This window comes from Saccoglossus kowalevskii, chromosome 16 (genome assembly GCF_978046115.1).
Source record: "Saccoglossus kowalevskii chromosome 16, keSacKowa6.1, whole genome shotgun sequence".
Lineage (NCBI taxonomy): Eukaryota > Metazoa > Hemichordata > Enteropneusta > Harrimaniidae > Saccoglossus > Saccoglossus kowalevskii.
In genome coordinates this window covers 11,981,522-11,999,140 of record NC_140656.1, presented here as the reverse complement: position 1 = coordinate 11,999,140, position 17,619 = coordinate 11,981,522, and the positions used below count along the sequence as shown (strand labels likewise).

At 38.3% G+C, this 17,619-nt stretch overlaps 2 protein-coding genes across 2 annotated transcripts; both read right to left on the bottom strand.

Annotated features, from left to right (window-relative positions):
• Window positions 1-4,026: 4,026 nt before the first annotated feature.
• Window positions 4,027-4,962, bottom strand: LOC144360537 (uncharacterized). Its single transcript, XM_078013209.2, has one exon. It carries the CDS (start codon window positions 4,960-4,962, stop codon window positions 4,027-4,029), a length of 936 nt encoding a protein of 311 aa, XP_077869335.2.
• A 501-nt stretch (window positions 4,963-5,463) lies between these two features.
• LOC146733667 (uncharacterized) lies at window positions 5,464-5,850 on the bottom strand. Its single transcript, XM_085490871.1, has one exon. The coding sequence runs from the start codon at window positions 5,848-5,850 to the stop codon at window positions 5,464-5,466; it is 387 nt and encodes a 128-aa protein (XP_085346997.1).
• Between the last annotated feature and the right edge of the window lie 11,769 nt (window positions 5,851-17,619).

Sequence of the window (17,619 nt, the reverse complement as noted above, 5' to 3'; positions counted from 1 at the left end):
GTACTAACAAATTTCCACTTCCGGTCCGGTTAGACTTAAAATACACCACGAATATTCACTTTTGAGATATAATTGTTGGTATGTGTTGGTTCTTGGATATTTCAGCTTCGTCGCCCTGTACTTCGTTTAGTAATTCGAACTTCCCAGATTGCGTAAAAACGGATAGTTTCGTGATTGTGATACGGAAAATGCCTTGGCTTAATTATTTGCTGAGGGACGTCCGCTTAGGTATGTGCCCTGTAACTTGCAGCACATGAACCTAAACGCGTTACGCAATCAAAACAAAAATAAAGTACGTTCAAGGTCTTTACTTTTTCGTAGCATAAAAACGATTTTTATAATAAATAAGCTATATTACCGCTGGGCTGAATCAACGAAATATCACACAAAATGGATGATTCGGCGAATCTTTTCTTTTTTTTTGACCTCGACCATTTCCGCTCAGAAAGTCATTCACGCTAACACGGGCGCCTCTAATAAATAACCTATCTAAGCGCTGGGCCGAATCATTCATATCGCTAAATAAACATGGAAGAATTGGCGAACATTCGTCGTGACATTGCATTACTTTCATTACATTGCGTTTTTGTCGTGCCATACATTGAGTCCCTCAATTTTGTTTCAAAGACTGTAGTCGCACAGAGATAACCAGAACGTTGAAAACTTAAATTCACGTGCAGTAAGTTACGTTTTCGGATTCCCTCAAATCTGTTTTGACTTTTGTCACCTATTCCCGCAACAAAGTGAATTACAGTATTAATATTTGTTCTCCGGGAATCTTCACTGGTATTTTCCCTCAGAAACACAAGGGCCGTAAGACTTGATTTCCAAGGACGCAGGTCGTTTGGATCGAACGATTTTTTTGTTTCAATTTCGTTCTATGCCCAGAAACATGGCAACGTTGTTATTTTGGTGAATATATGGAACATGTTCTATTCAAATAAAGGATTTTGGTATGCAAATCGAACAACTCCGTACCGGAATGTCTTGTCACTCCTTAACCAATTACAATCAGTATAAGAGACTCCAAGGCCTTGCCTTCAAACAAACAACCAATCACATGAAAGTTTTACACATCATAATCAATTAATTACTCGTCAAGCTGTCTAGAAAAAACACTTCTATATATTGTCAACACTAACTAATATTGATGGGGTAATAGTCTCGCACTAACATTCCACAAAGATACCACCTTAGTTAAAATCGCAAACAACATTGGTTTAGAATTACAGCTACTGTATTATATCTTAAAAACTGCAGAGTCATAAGATGTTTTTGGTTGATTTCGACCAGCTCGCCATCTGGTCTTGTCATTAACCTTTATCAGTATATGTCATGGCAACCACTGTCAAACTGACTGAAATATAAATCATGATATACTCCACAATTTGACAATGACACTAGCCCAAAATGGACTTCCTTTTCAATGCGTCTTTAATGTAATCACAGTGTTGAGGGACTGTGATGTATTCGATAATGTTGACGTTGCCGTACGTACAAACACACTCTCTAACTTGACAACATTCAGTCTCAGACAACCAACCAAATGAATGGAAATAGCAGTTAAATCAATCATGAAGACTGATGATTTGAATGATGGCCTGGTGGCCGGAATAGCTGTATTGTTCATTTCTATGCAATTTCTATGCACCCTTGCTAAATCGCGGGTGTCGGGATCCAAATATAAAACGCGACATATCAAGGTTTGTGAGGGGAGGTTCAGGCGTTGAAAACAGATAAATAGCACATATACACACGTGTGTTCGTAGTAAGTTTTCTTTATTGAAAAACATCACAGCTTCAATGCCCACATGGATTCAACTCACTGTAGTGACTTTTATAGAGCTATATCAAAGGCAGACCGGCCCATCAACACCTTGAGCCAGACAGCTGTCACCCTTTGTATCTCAGTAATTGACGGCAGTAAGTGTTAAGTTGTCTCCACCAGCTCTTTTACAGCCAATTAAATACAAGATGCAACGAAACATTAGTTCTTTTACTCACTGGAATGTAACTTTTACTTACTTCTTTTACATCCGTGTTAACGTATACCAATTTACCGGTCACTGGTATCATAATGATTGTCGCATCAGACTCATGATCGGTAGACCCGAGTTCAAATTCTACCTCAGGCTGAACACCAAAAGGGTCGACCACTACCCTGGGTGAGTGTGCCACAGACTCAATGGGAAGGCCAATTCTAACGAATGCAGTGTTGGGGGAACCTTGGTTAAGGTCCGCATGTGTCAGCACTAGCACTTGCAATTTGCACATACAAAAAAAAGTCAGAAGAGACAACAGTGACATGATTCAATGTCCGGAACTGTCGCTTGGCACAAAAAACAAACAAACAAAACGTATGCCAATTTTATAGCTCACAAAATATTTGAATTTATAATGAGCAAATGATGATTGATTTTGGCCGTTATCGCCTTGAACACATGTACCCATAATACCCGGCTCATAATGGAATGTGCCGTCATCCGATCTCACAACATGCCACTCACAGAAGCACAGTTACAAGTTATGATTACTTAGCGAATATCAAAACATTATCTCTAACAGGATGCCACTATTTACCAGGGCTTGAACCTGATACGTCAAACAAGAATTAGACACCCGTTACTTGGTTACTGAAATAATTACTCACGGCTAAACCTACTAACCCCTACGTGTGTAGCAATAATCAAATCTACTTAAAGTTCAAATTGTTTATGGGGTCGCAAAGCATACAAGTATCACAACACTAGGACACACGCCAACAACAATCCCCTGTCCATAAATTAGGGGAATTACTTTCCCAATACGAAATTATTCTGGTATATTAATACCACACCTAGATCCCGTCACCGCTACTGATACCACGTAAAGTATAGTATTTTTTTTAACGAAATGTTGTATCCCGTTTTTTTTAATTTAAAAAGAAGGAAGCAAAGTTTATATCTCTCACAAGGGCTATATAACAAATATAGAAATTTATATAACATATAAATATATGTATAACAAATATAGAAATTTAAGTGAGCTTACCCAATTTATGTGATTCAAGACACTGTCTTGCCAATTCCAAACTCCCAATCAAACAACTCTGAACAAAGCCTTGTGTTACTACAACTTATCCTAATGTTCGTTTTGCAGTCCTCGGAGGAATGGTGCTGATAGCTTTACAAGTTTCAACAATGATGTTTCCAACTCACCCGAATTGTGTTCCCAGTCAAAGTGTTTTCAATGTCTATACACACATAAAAACAATGTCCACACAGTAAATTACACAAACTGTCGTCCTTTAATCCAGTTTACCCGTGCACATAATAATTCTGGTTGAAATGTCCTGATTCTGCTACTTCAAATTTGAAAATCTTGTGAGTATCCTGCTAAAACCTTGCTAAAACCGTACAACTAAGGTAAACGCACCATCCTCTGTCATTGTCTCTGTCAAAGAACCCAAACACAAGTGCATCATCGCTATTTTTAGCACTTCCTGCCAAGTATACTCTTTCCGAATTAGGCATAGAATAGCTGGCAAGAAGGTAGCGCTGTTTACAGTATATCTCTAAACTCAGCTTGCTACTCTACATTGCAATTGGCGTCTACATTCCAGCCCCTAAATTACCCATAATGTACTATTACAATTTTCACATCTATATCAATAAGACGTCAAGTCCCAATTTCCTATATAAAATACAGTTCAAGGAAATTCTAAAGTACAATACAAAACTTAAATAAGCGAACAAATTTCGAGATAATAACGAAAAACTCGGTCTTCATCCTGATCTTCATCTTGATCACGAAGTCTAAATAACGTTGATAGATGCAATTATGGACCATGCCCAGACCTCGTCGCGGCCTCTTCACCATACTGGCTTAGTATGGCTTCATGCCCCAATGGCATACTATTGATGGTCCAGTCAAAGACTCCATTCTTTTAACCAGTACTGGCAACAGCGGGTTTGATGAGCCCAACTGTTTATTACGAATACACCATGAAACACTGTTAGATTGCTACAATCATCAAACCATTAACCATTAACACTCTGCCTCCAACAATATGCAGAGCTTATCACATGGTCGCTCTAATACACTGGTTCTGGTCCTCACCATGATACGTTGTACTAGTCCCTTCGAGGCTGGCATCACTTTAACAATTCTTCCCATAGGCCATATGCATCGAGGTGTATTGTCCTCCTTAATCAATACAACATCACCAATATTCAGATTAGGTTTAACCTTTGACCATTTCTGACGTTCTTGTAGCATAGGAAGATACTCTCGGGCCCAGCTTTTCCAAAATAAGTCAGCCATGTACTGCACTTGCTTCCATCGTCTTCGTGCATACAAATTACTTTTTTCGTTCAGACTAGGTGGGAGTGCTGAGCTCTTCATAGTTAACAGCATGTTCGGTGTCAAGGCATCTATATCTTTGGCATCATCAGATAATTTTGTTATAGGTCTACTATTTATGATATATTCGACCTCACAAAAGAATGTCTGTGAGCTTTCATCTAGTTGCTGTTGCTTTGTGACGGCTCCTAACAGTTGTCTAATAGTGCGTATTTGCCTTTCCCACACACCACCAAAGTGTGATCCATATGGTGGGTTAAAGGTCCACTTTATTCCTTTCCTCAGCAGGAATCTGTTGATTCTTGACTGATTCCAATGATCTATTTCTTCTCTCAATTGCTTCAGTGCACCAACAACATTGGTACCATTGTCTGACCTTAATTCCTTCACTGAATCTCTCCGAGATATAAATTTCCTCAAGGCATTGATGTAGGAGTCTGTACTCATGGAGTCAGCCTTTTCTATGTGCACTACTCGTATTGCCAAACAGGTAAATATGACTCCATATCTTTTCACTGTGCTCCGTCTTTGCTTAACCTCAATTGGCCCAAAGTAGTCAACTCCTACTCTTGTGAAAGGTGGTTCATCAGGGGTTATTCTGTCTGCTGACAAGTCTATCATCTTTTGTTCTCCCACTCTGGCTCGTTGACGTCTGCATGTAACACATTTGTTGATTATTATTCTTCTTGCTGCTGAATTAGCATTCAGTATCCAATAACATTCTCGCAGTTTAGAAAGAATGCAACTCCTTCTAAAGTGACCACTGCTTTCATGTATTTCTTGTAATATAAGTTCTGAAACATGAACTCCTTTATGATAAGTGTATGCTTTGCTTCTTCTGGCAATATTGATTGTCTTAACTGTCCTCCTACATGTAACAGACCATCATCTCCTACAAATGGGTCCAACCTGTAAATTCGGCTGCCTCGTTTAACACATCCATTTCTTTTTAAGTTTGTGATATCATCTGCGAATTCTTCTTGTTATACCAAACCAATAATTACATTCGGCATCCTGAAGATCTTTCACTGTGAGCATTCCTGTCTTATCCGATATTGTTTCTTGGTTTTTCTTCTGGCTGCTTATGCATCGCTTTCTCAGCATTGCTTTCACTTTCATAATTCAAGCCACTGCTTTCTTTAAAGCGTACCAGTTCGAGTAGTGTGATACTAGCTTATTAATTGCTCCTTTTGACTCATTTGTTGACATCATATTAATTGTAACTTTCTTTTTGACTTCTGGATCATCATTTCCTATCTTCATAGAGTTCTGGTTATCAGGCCACTTGTCTTTTGTTTCCCATAAAAATGCTGGTCCATTAAGCCAACGCTCATTCATGAGAAATGCTTCTATTGATTGCCCACGAGAACACTCACCAGCTGGGTTGTGGTTGGTGTTTACACAACCCCATTGTGTCGACTTAGATCCTTCTCTGATGACTGTAACTCTGTTGGCCACAAAGGTGTGAAACCTGGCTGTTTCATTGATAATATAGCGCAGTACAGTCATACTATCAGTTCAGAAAAATGTCTTATTGATAGTAATGTCCAGTTCACTTTGTAACATCTTGTTCATTCTAACTGCTACCATAGCTGCTGTGAGTTCCATGCGTGAAATGGTGATTTGCTTGATTGGTGCCACTCTGGCTTTTCCCATTAAGAAGGCACAGTGAATTTTATCATATTCATCCATCATTCTAATGTAGGTCACAGCAACATAGCCTGATTCGCTAGCATCAGAGAAATGATGAAGCTGAACAAATGCTGATTTGCCAAATCCATCTGGTTTTATACATCGGTTGACTGAGAAGCTTTCCCCTAGTCTTGGCAACTGTGATAACCATTTTTGGTGCTTTGCTGGAATGTCTTCATTCCAATCTAGTTTCAGTTTGCAGGATTGAGCTGACTATGCTTAAGATCCCTCTTCTGGTGGCTGATTTTGTTTTGAAACCCAAATTTGTCTTTTTCAACATTCCACTGCATACCCAATGCTCTTTCCACAGGAAAACAGTCTTTTTCCAAATCCAAGTTCTTTACTTGCTTAGCCCTTTCTGTCTCTGTAATAGACTCCAATATAACGCGTCGGTTGCTGATCCATTTTGTTAGCCTGAAGCTTTGTTGTCAGCAGATGTCCTCTTCAGTGCGTAATTTGCACAACTGGGTGAAGAAGTGGCTCCAAATATGCATACTTTCATACGGTGTTCCATTGTTGGCTTATTAATGTCACCATTAGGCCACCAAAGAAACCTCTGGTAATCACGATTTTCTTTTGGTATGTTGACTTGGTTAAACATTCCTTCAATATCCGCCATCAATGCCACAGGCTCTTGTCGAAACTGTGCTAGCACTCCAATCAATAAATTGGTTAGATCTGGTCCTTGTATCAGCTCTTTATTCAGTGACGTTCCTTGATACTCTGCTCCACAGTCAAACACCACTCTGATTTTTCCCTTTTGTGGATGATACATTCCATGGTGAGGCAAGTACCTTATTTTACCCACTTTGCCTACCAGTTCTTCTTCCGGCACAATTTCAGCATACTCTTTAGTAATGACAGCCACCATAAACATCTTGTAGTCTTCATGGTAATGCGGATCTTTGACAAATCTTTTCTTTAATTGTCTCATCCGTTGCTCTATTACCGACCTGTTATCAGGCATTTTTATTGTTGAAATGGTAAAGGTACCTGGTAGTGACCATCCACAAGTTCTGTCTTGTCGGCCATCAACTCCATAAACCTTCTATCTTCTATAGATCTTTCTGGTTTATCATCCCAGAACAGGAACAGTTTATAAACCAATGTTCAAATAGACTCCGGAATTGAAACAAAAGCACAGGACCCTGCCTCACTTGTGCAAACCAAAACGAAATGGAACGACTTTTCACGCAGTAACAATTTCCTACATGCATAAGCTAATGGGAAATAGTACCCATCATGTTCTTGTAAAAGCACAGCTCCGATTCCCACATCGGAAGCGTCACTTCGCAGAATAAAAGGTTTACTAAAATCAGGCAGTCTTAAAACTGGTTGCTTGCTCAACATACATTTCAATTCACTGAAAGCTTTTTCTTGTGGATCACCCCATATTACTTGTCTAGGTTGACCTTTCCTTGTCAGGTCAGTCAGGGGTGCAACAATAGTGGCAAAGTTAGGCACATATCTACTATAATAGTTAGCTAATCCCAAAAACGATCTAACTTGTTTGACTGTACATGGTCGCTAAGCTTCAAGTAGAGCTTGGACTTTCTCTTGGGTCATTTGTAACAACCCAGCCCCAATTTGGTGTCCCAGAAATTCCAATGTATGGTATCCAATAAAACATTTACTGGGCTTTGCTGTAAGCCCAGCCATATTCAAACGCATAAATACAGTTTTGACTGCATGTAGATGCGTTTCCCAGGATTTCGTGTATATTAATATATCATCGATCAGATTTACCACATTCTCCTCCAAGTTACAAAGTATCTTTCGCATAATGCGACTAAAGGTCGCCGGTGAATTAACTAATCCAAATGGCATATATTTGAACTGGTATAACCCTTTTGGAGTTTGAAATGCTGTTTTTTCCTTTGCTGCCTCTGTGAGTGGAATCTGTCAAAATCTCTTTGTCAAATCCAGTTTGGTAAAATATTTACCATCTGCCAAACGTACAAACAATTCGTCTGGATTAGGCATAGGTTCTGCATCAAAGGTTGTTAACTGGTTAAGTTTACGATAATCAACACAGAAACGAATAGTATTGTCTTTCTTCTTAATTAGGACCACAGGGGAAGCATAGGGGGAATCAGATGGTTCAATCACATCTAAATCTATAATTTTCTGAAATTCCTTATTTATGGTATCCCCCGCATAGCATAATTTACGGGGTATGGCCTAATACGCACAGGAGTATCAGAAATTAACTTAATATCATGAACACCCACTCTACATTTGCCAGGTATGTCACTCAAAATATCTGAAAATTCTCTTAATAAAAGTTTAACAGATTTCTTCTGATGAACATCTAGTTGCTCGTTAATATGTACGTCTTCTATTGATTCCAAACTCTGTAGTCCATTATCCCCACTTTCTCTCTAATGTAATATGGACCCTGTCATTGCATTTGCAGTTTATTATGTTGGGTAGGTAGTAATAAAAGCACTTTATCCCCAACACTCAGTTTTCTAGCTTTAGCACGTCTATCATAATTTACTTGTATTTAGCTTGTGATTTGCCCAACTCTGCTCTGGCCAATCTGCATGTTGTTCTAACCTTTCCTTTAAGTTTAAAACATATTCATACATAGACTTAACATCCGACTCTGGAGTTTTGCCCGTCCAAAGTTCTTTCAGTATAACCAGGGGACCCCGCACAGTACGCCCATATAACAATTCAAATGGAGAAAACCCCAAACTAGCCTGTGGGGCTTCACGGTATGCAAATAACAATGGCGCAATGTAGCGGTCCCAATCCTTTGGCCGTTCAATACACATCTTACGCAGCATAGACTTGAGAGTACCATTAAATTTGTCAACTAAACCATTACAGCATGGGTGGTAAGAAGTAGTAGTAAGATGTTTAACCGATAAAAGCCTATTCACTTCCTTCATCGTCTCTGATACTAACTGCGTACCTATACCTGTTCTGGTATCCCCAGCCTACTATACATCTCAACAAGGGCCTCTGCTACAACCTCAGTGTTAATCAGTTTTAAGGCAATCGCTTCCGGATATCGGGTAGCATAATCAACAAGAGTAAGTATATAGCGATGACCCCTATCAGTAACTGGGTCAATAGGTCCCACCAGATCTATGGCTACCCTCTTAAATGGTATGTCGATTAATGGCATTGTTCCCATAGGGACTTTGCTCACCTTGCCTTTCGGAGGTACCTTTTGACAAACGTCACAAGACTGACAGTATCTTTTAATGTCACCTGCAATACCAGGCCAATAAAACGATGTCATTATTTTATCAGTAGTCTTCTTAATACCCAGGTGGCCCCCTAGGATAGAGTCATGGGCTAACCGCATAACTTGTAACCTATATTTAGTTGGCACAACCACCTGAACAGATATCCTGCCTTGTTCAACTCTAGGGGATTGGAAGGTACGATAAAGTAATTTGTTTTTAATCTTAAATCCCACTGATATGTTTCTGCCAAACATCTTTTCTTCATTAGAAGCTGCTTTCTTCCTCACCGAACACAATGTAGGATCATCTAGTTGAGCTTGCCTAAAAACATCAGCATCAACACGATTCTCACTACTACCTGCACCATCACCACCCACTAATGGCACCACCAATGGTTGTATAGACCTAGCGTCTGCTTTAATCTGAGCCCGGGTCTGTACTGCATGCACTATATCAATACTATTATTTAAGTCTCCTGTCACATCTATAACGCTCTCATTACCACCAGACTCATCAACCTTGGTATCAAATTCACTGTCTTTACTCCTAAAATTATACGCCTCAATATTACTAGTCATCCTACTACGGGTTTCATCAACACCAATGACCTCTCTAGTAACATCTACATTACCATTATTACTATTAGATTCGTTAACTACACAAGTGTTAGATTCACTCTTATCACCAGAATCGTGTTACAGTAGTACAATATTACTAGTCCCCACACTACTAGTTTCATCACTAATGTTAGATACTGAGCTCTCACTGTGCTCTACCTGCCAATCAGGATCAGGTTCATTCGGCCCTCTGACACCATTAATGCTACCAATGATTAAATCAAACACCGGCTTCTGCATACATAATGCCTCTACCTCACCTGTGAAATATGGAGTATCGACCTGAATTCGAGCTACAGGACCTCTTCGACATGTCCCATCAATTAACAAACACAATTTCTCTTCACCTGTAAACTGATCAGGATTAACTAAGCTACGACGTACAATCACACCACTACAACCTGTGTCTCTCAATACAGTAACGTTATGACTACCGACTGTACCATTCACAACTGGTAAATCTTCCATAGACACCTGGTCACTGCCGACACTATCCAAGCTCACTACTGGCAATTCGTGCCCACATTTTAATATAACACTAGATTTGCCCTCCAAACATTTATGAGCACTATCGCTCGTTATCATGCATGTAGCGCTGGTCTGTTTCACAATACCATCTTCATTATGATCACTATGATTATTACTTGCACTATGGCGTTTATCACTGCTAATGCATACTGCTGATTTTATTGGCTTGGCAAACTTACTGCTCGGACACTGAACTGAAACATGCCCAAACCCATGGCATGTATAACATGTTTTTGGTTTTTTGTTAGTCTCACCTGATCTACGATCCAAATTCCTTTGTGGACATTCTGGAGCAATGTGACCCACTTGATGGCAAATGTAACAAGTACGAGACTCTGGAGGTTTACCCTGACTTACATAATTCCCCCGCGAATTTTGGGGTTTCTGTTTATTCAGATACGATGTATTCTTGCCCCCAGTGAGTTTACGAGCCTCTCTATATTTATCGGCCAGTTCAGCCATCTCCTGGTAATTGCAAATATTAATGAACTGTTCTAAAGACTTATTAACTACAAACTGTTTATAGGACTCCAAGTTACCAGGTCTAGCAGATCGAAACTTTATATATATATATATTGCATATTAACAAAATGAATACAAACTTGCCGAATACGTAACAATAGTGGGACCATAATATTTCAGATTAAACAATACACCCTTCAACCACCTGTCAAGAAAAAAATCACTTAGATCCTACCAATGGATTTTGATTAGGCTCATGGAACTTTGGGTAAAAAAAATCAATCATTGATCAACAGACAACTCAATCGAGGTGGATATCCAAGAAACTATATTGTGACATTCAAACTGTGTGTGTTGGTTGATTATTTCAGTTTTTAATTACAGTGATGTCAGCTGAAAATACTATTAGAATCTTTTCATATTTTTCCAGATTGCCAACATATTGTATTATATTAACCCGTTTTTCAATATTATTACTGTTTGAACTTTCTTCTGCATTATATTGAATGGAAACTTTTTAAAATGCCCCAATTGTCTAGAAGGTTGGATATATTTGGTTTGCGTTGACAACAAGTCGAATGGAAATGCACAAAGGTTGATTTGCTTGTTGTGACGGTTGTATCGCAAGACAGAAAAGTTGTCTGGAACATCGGAAAATGTGATTTAATAGTGACAGAAAAAAACTTTGAAATTGTAGAAAAGTTGTGGTAAAAGTTGTCTGAAACGCCGGAATTAAAGGAAAATGGTTTGGGTGGCGGAAAACTTAATACAGCAGCCCAGTTCGAAAAAAAATGTCTTGAATGTCGAGAAATTTATCTGACATGTCGGAAATGTGACTTGTGCAGGTAGAAAAGCCGCTCGAAGAGGCGGGGAAGTTTACGTCATTGGAAATTGTGACGAGCCATTTGGAATGCGAGACAAAAACGTTGTTTAGAATTTCGTAGAAAAAATTGTATTGTTCACTTGTGCCTGCACAAGTGTGAGTTTGTAAAGACATGGAACCCTTGAGCTTAAGGTAGCGACAAGGGAAATTTTCACTTTTTTCTTGATTTTTCAAAAATTGATAAAACGGTTACTTTAGACCTTGATACATCATCCCAGGTTTACAAAAGATCGAAATTGCGAAATAACGTTGCTCAAATTAGTGTTTTAAAACACTAGCAGAAAAGACTACAACTAGCGATTCGTGGATATTTGCATAATGTTTATCTTTGAAAGGGTTTAAATGATAACATCTTATCTGTATACTCTGTTGTTGACGATTCTGATATAACGGGTGATAAGCTTCCAGTTGCAAACAATGCGTGTTTATCTAACGTCCATTGTCAGCACACAGTCCCTCTATGGACTGTGGTCAGCATTATTGTCAGTCGAGACTTCGTCGGAGAAACATGGTCATACAGTACTCATTTCGCCCAACCTTCCGCTTTTACATCGACCGCTTATCGCTTAATTTCCGACCACGCGGTCTTGTCCGACCGGAAACCGACCGCATTTTAATCGCGTTTTTTTTTTGTTTCGCTCGCTCGCTCATTGAAAACATTGACCGCTCGCCCAAACACTGAAAACTGGCACATGGGTGGCCGAAATGGTGGTTTTGATAGTAAAGTGTGAACATACAACTAGTATTAACTATTATTACATTCTGAACGACACTTCAAATCTAATAATTGTATTACACTTGTATCGTGAAAGCAACTGAACTGGGACCTCTTGTTACGTGTTTTTGGTGCTCGTTTTAGTTGTAATATTTTTTTTTATTTTAATGAGACAGTTACGTGAAAAAAGCCTAGGTAACTCCTTTTGACAGAGCAGAGAAACGAGGAAATGTTAGTGATTAATTCCAAAAATAACGATACCGAATCCACATCGGTCCTCGTCTGGTAAAATTTGACATTCAATTTTTAAAATTAAGTCTCGATCATTGAATGAGCTCGGTCTATATTTTTTGACTAAAAACGGCCACATGCCCTGAAAAAATCGAACAGAGCTTGACATGTATAAATAATTTATTGGGCTTAAAAGAAAAACGTGTCAAATTTAGTTATAGCCATAACTATTTGGTGGCCAGTCGATGAACAATTCAAAGTCCTTCAGGGCTGAAAATCATCGACCCTATCTGGTTTACTTTATTTCACAACTTGCAGAGAAAACTGATTCGCGTGAACTCTAATGTATCTTAGCCTAGTATTTTCTTTTTGAACTAAGGTCAAATTCCATCAGTTTGTCAAAATATATGTTTTTCAGCGAATAATTTTGAAGCCTGTCACAGCACAAAAAACTATGTGAATCGACGCCGGCGATTGGATTGTACGACGACCCTTCAATTAGCGTCAAATATGCTTTGTTACAGCATCATTGATTGGCTGAGAGTCACCTGATCGGAGCACGACCTGGGTCACAGAACCATATTTGTCCGTATTATCAACAGGACTTTGCAAAATAACCACACCCACATTTTCAATCTTTTTTAGCGCGGAAGTTGCCAACAAATGTAAAAAAAAAAATCGTGAATTTCATGGATTCGAATAAAATAAAGCAAGCGATTGATAAGGATGATTATTAATATTTTCCCCAATGCTCTTCGAATTTTTATTTTTTTTATTTCAAGGTAAGAAATGGCTAGTTGAAGTTGCATCGTCTTCAATGCGGTTGTTTCAACGCGAACAACTCTAGCTCTGTTTTGGGCATGGTTTAGTTTTGCGATGTAAAATAAAATATATATTAAAATAATAATACTTGATTAATTATTTGGGGTTTCAGCCCACAAATTACGGACATGATCTCCATGAATTACGGTCAATGTTTGTCTTCTCTCGGCTGATTGTCACGGTGTTGATCGACGCCCTTCCTAAACTCAGTATGGAGAAACCAACGGGGATCGACATTCCAAACAAACAATCGAAATTATCAACGAAAGACGAGATTTTTCTAGATATTTACAAACATACTGTCATGACAAACATATGTAAAATTAACAAATACACAAAGAGGTGTAATATTAGGTTTTATTTTAGGCTTAGAAATATTTTCTGTCACTCAGCCCATGCATGTAACTGCCATTTAGCTTTACGGTCCTTCAGCATCGGGGGAAAACAACAATAATTATACAAAACACATTGCGAAGACTCAACAATCAGGAAAGAACCCCCAGACAACCATGTCGTACTTGTGTTGAAATACATTTTGTATTTCACGTCAGAATATTGTTTAAAATAAAATATTCAGTCCAAGCCAAATCGAGGTCAAAGGGTCAGGTTGCGTGCATATAATTATATATAGTTAAAACAAAAAGTATTTGAACTTTTGTCAGCTGTTCAACATCTATAAAAAACAATTATAAGACAATGTGAACCTCGGAAATTATTCCGTTAGTCCGAATTTTAAATGCGCGCGAGCGAGCAGGTGGGCGGTGATATTTCGGGGTTTTGCGCGGTCGAAAACAAAGCGGAAATTGTCCGGTCGAATTCAACAAGCGGTCGCAAAAGCGAGAGAAAAAGGTGATTGGAAGGCGGAAGCGGGCGGGAGGTTGTGCGAAAGCAGGACTGTAACTTTGCACAATTTTCTTTTAAATCGTTTTATTTTCAAAGTCAATATTCTATTTTACTAATACATTTTTTTTCTAACACAATGGCGAAGAAAAGAAAGAAAGCGTTGACAGACGAGGCAAAGAAAAATCTGCCACTCAGTGTCGCACTCTGACACAGCAATTTTTTTTCAAACATCGGCCATTTTGTTTCACCATGAAAACCGTTTTATTAGATGTCTTATCAGAGACACTTGAAGGATTAGCTTGTTTGTAAACTGTCAGCGTGTACAGTGGGACAGTAATGTTTGTCAGAGGATTATCCCTCGTTGTTCGTTTGCATAACAATGGAAAACCCGAACGTTCCTGGAGTACGGACTCAAATGCCAGCAGTTTTCTTCATTTTTCACGCTCGAGCTTGAAATTATTCATTATCTGACACTCTTTATGAGTTCTATGATATCAGTGGTTAATATGTTTGGCCATTTTTAGTGTATATTTATAATAATGCAGCAAATCTACAGTGTGTTATTAACCAAAACTGTTTTTCGCGTTTTTCTCGAGTTGAAGTTTTGATCGAGTACGACTCATTGGGACCGCCGCCAAATCAAGTGCGTTCGGACTAGGACATTCAAACTCGCAGTTATCGTTCAAAAGATAATAATGGTGCAAAATATGTCTGGGTTTTAAAAGAAAATGCTTTGCCACAGAATAATAGTCTGTTAAAGGTGTCAAGTATGAAATAATTTGGGGACAAAAAATAAACCTGCATAGAAATCGGAATAATAGGTCTTTTGATTATCGGAGACGCATTTCAATGGACTTGATTACGGACAATGCATGACGTAAATTTCACCAGGAAATTCCGCAGTGTGCTCTCGCAATTTTAGGATTCTGGATGCTCTGCTCTCAACCAATCACAGTCTGTTTATTTCGACCAATCAGCTCACATCTTTGTCAACCAATCAGCTTCTTTTCGCCAGCCAATCATAGCCAGCTTGTGCACACAGACTGTAGCGTCCCTACCTCTTTTGTTTTCTTTTGTTCAGCAGTTTCATTCATTGTTTTTTACGCGTCACTCCTCAAGCATTGTATTCTCTTCGCTCGTTATCCCACCACCATCCCCTTCGTCCCCCTTATTTTTGGCTAGCTTCTTCCCTGGACATTGTATTTCATCCTGACCCCCAGTTCAAGGTCGGGCGGCCTCATACAGGCTTTCCCCCTCCTTCTTTTGGATCCCGAAATCCATTGCTCAGGGGGGCACGTGCTGTCTTGGTGGGTAGAAGTGGGCCCCTGCCCAATATTGTAGTTTTATGAATTGTATCTTATTGAATTGTAATTTCATTAGTTTTGTAGTTTGTGTCTGTAAGTCGTTTTTGCTCAATAAACTTGTCTTTACTCGTTTACCGCGTGGAATGTCTTTACAAATGTAAATTTAGGAAAGTGGTAGTAGGGAATGGATAGGTCACTTCAAAATGTGGAAGTAAATCATGGACAGTTGTTTAGGGAGTCGGGAAACGTAAATTGCATTGTCAGGATTTTGTTCTGGGATGACTAACATGTAGTATGAATTATTGTTTGCACAGACTGATAATATTGTTTTGGTTGTGAGAAAAAGCATGATTAAATCATGGAAATGTCTAGAAACGTTGTTAATTGTATTGCTTTGACGGAAATTTGGATGTAGGACGATGCAGAATTGTGGGCACATGGGAGTGATTTTGTTTGCTTTTTACTATCCAAACAGTCTTGGCTATAGACTGTTAAAATTTTGTAGAATTGTGAATAGTGGAACATACTCAAAAGACAATTTTAAAATATACATAACAAGTGCAAACATTCTCTTTTTTGAATGCTTAGCAAGATTTAGCAAGGCTGTACATAAATAATAAAAAGAAACATGGTGAAAAAATGACGGATCTCCATATTATGCACTATATTTAACTTTTAACAAAACGATAGTACATTTAAATTTGGAACTGTTACAGGCATTTTAATTATGAGCATTAGCAAACTTCTTACTGAGTGAATTGTTATGCAAATTAGCAATTATCTCAGCTTCTTTTAGTGCACATTCCAGAACTTTAAAAAAAAATAGCTCCTAGACGCTTTGACCTTGTGTTTTGAAATTTTCACAAATGATTGACAATGTGTTTATCTTCAAAACGCCGTCGGGGCATTTGTTTGGGTTGAACAGTGTTACAACAGTCGTACATACAACTAGCGTGGGTGTTAATTTATGCATAAACTTGAAGTAGTGAAATTTGAGCTGCTGCCCTTCAAAATTGACAACTGGTAGACAGTTTTCAAGACGGCACTTTCTTCATAGTAAACAGATGTAGCCGTAAAACAATTTTGACAGGAAACAGAAGCATGGTTTAGAAGCTAATTTTTTTAAATCACTTTTGACCAAAAAAGCACATTTTTGTGCATATTTCAAACTACACTGTCCATAAAAAAAATACCAAAAAATTTTAAAATTCATACAATAAGCTTTCCGAAAATATATAGTTTTGTGGACCAGGGAGGTCGTCTTGGTTTCCTAATTAACTAATTACAATACCTGTCAGGTAAACTGCATCTCTACCTTAATATGCATGATTTAATTCAAAAATTAGAAAGAAATCAACGAGTACCTTTCAATGGATTCTGGAAATTACAAATCTGTATTTGAAATATTGAAAGTTGTCTGGAATGTCGCATTATCGGGAAACACTATGCCCTGTTGGCAAGACTGACTCGTGTTCCATGGCCACAACTTGCATCAACCCAGGTATTAGGAATTGCATATCACACAAAAAAGTGTTGATATTATTCAAACGAAATATTCGGCGAAGCAAGCCTGATTTATATTATTATTAGTTTCAGTGTTAGACATATATATCAACACATGAACCAACCATTGGACTCTAGAAACATGATCTAAAAACCAGTATGAGCGATGCATTATCTATTTTATATAGGGAACATTTCACAAAACGCATTCCAGTTGCACCACAGTAACAACACAAACCATATCCTATATTCAATGTTCGAAATCTGAATACAAGTTAACAAATGCAGTTTTTATTGTATAATAATCTTATGGTATATTTCAGCCAATCAAGGCAAGTCTCATTTCTTAAGGTACGTATGTTAACAATTCGTTTTCGCCACCAGAGGCATTTGTTTTTGTTTTTCCGACATTCAAACGATATTATAGGTGCGTGATTCTAAATACTATATATTTAACAAATAACAGAATATTGCATGC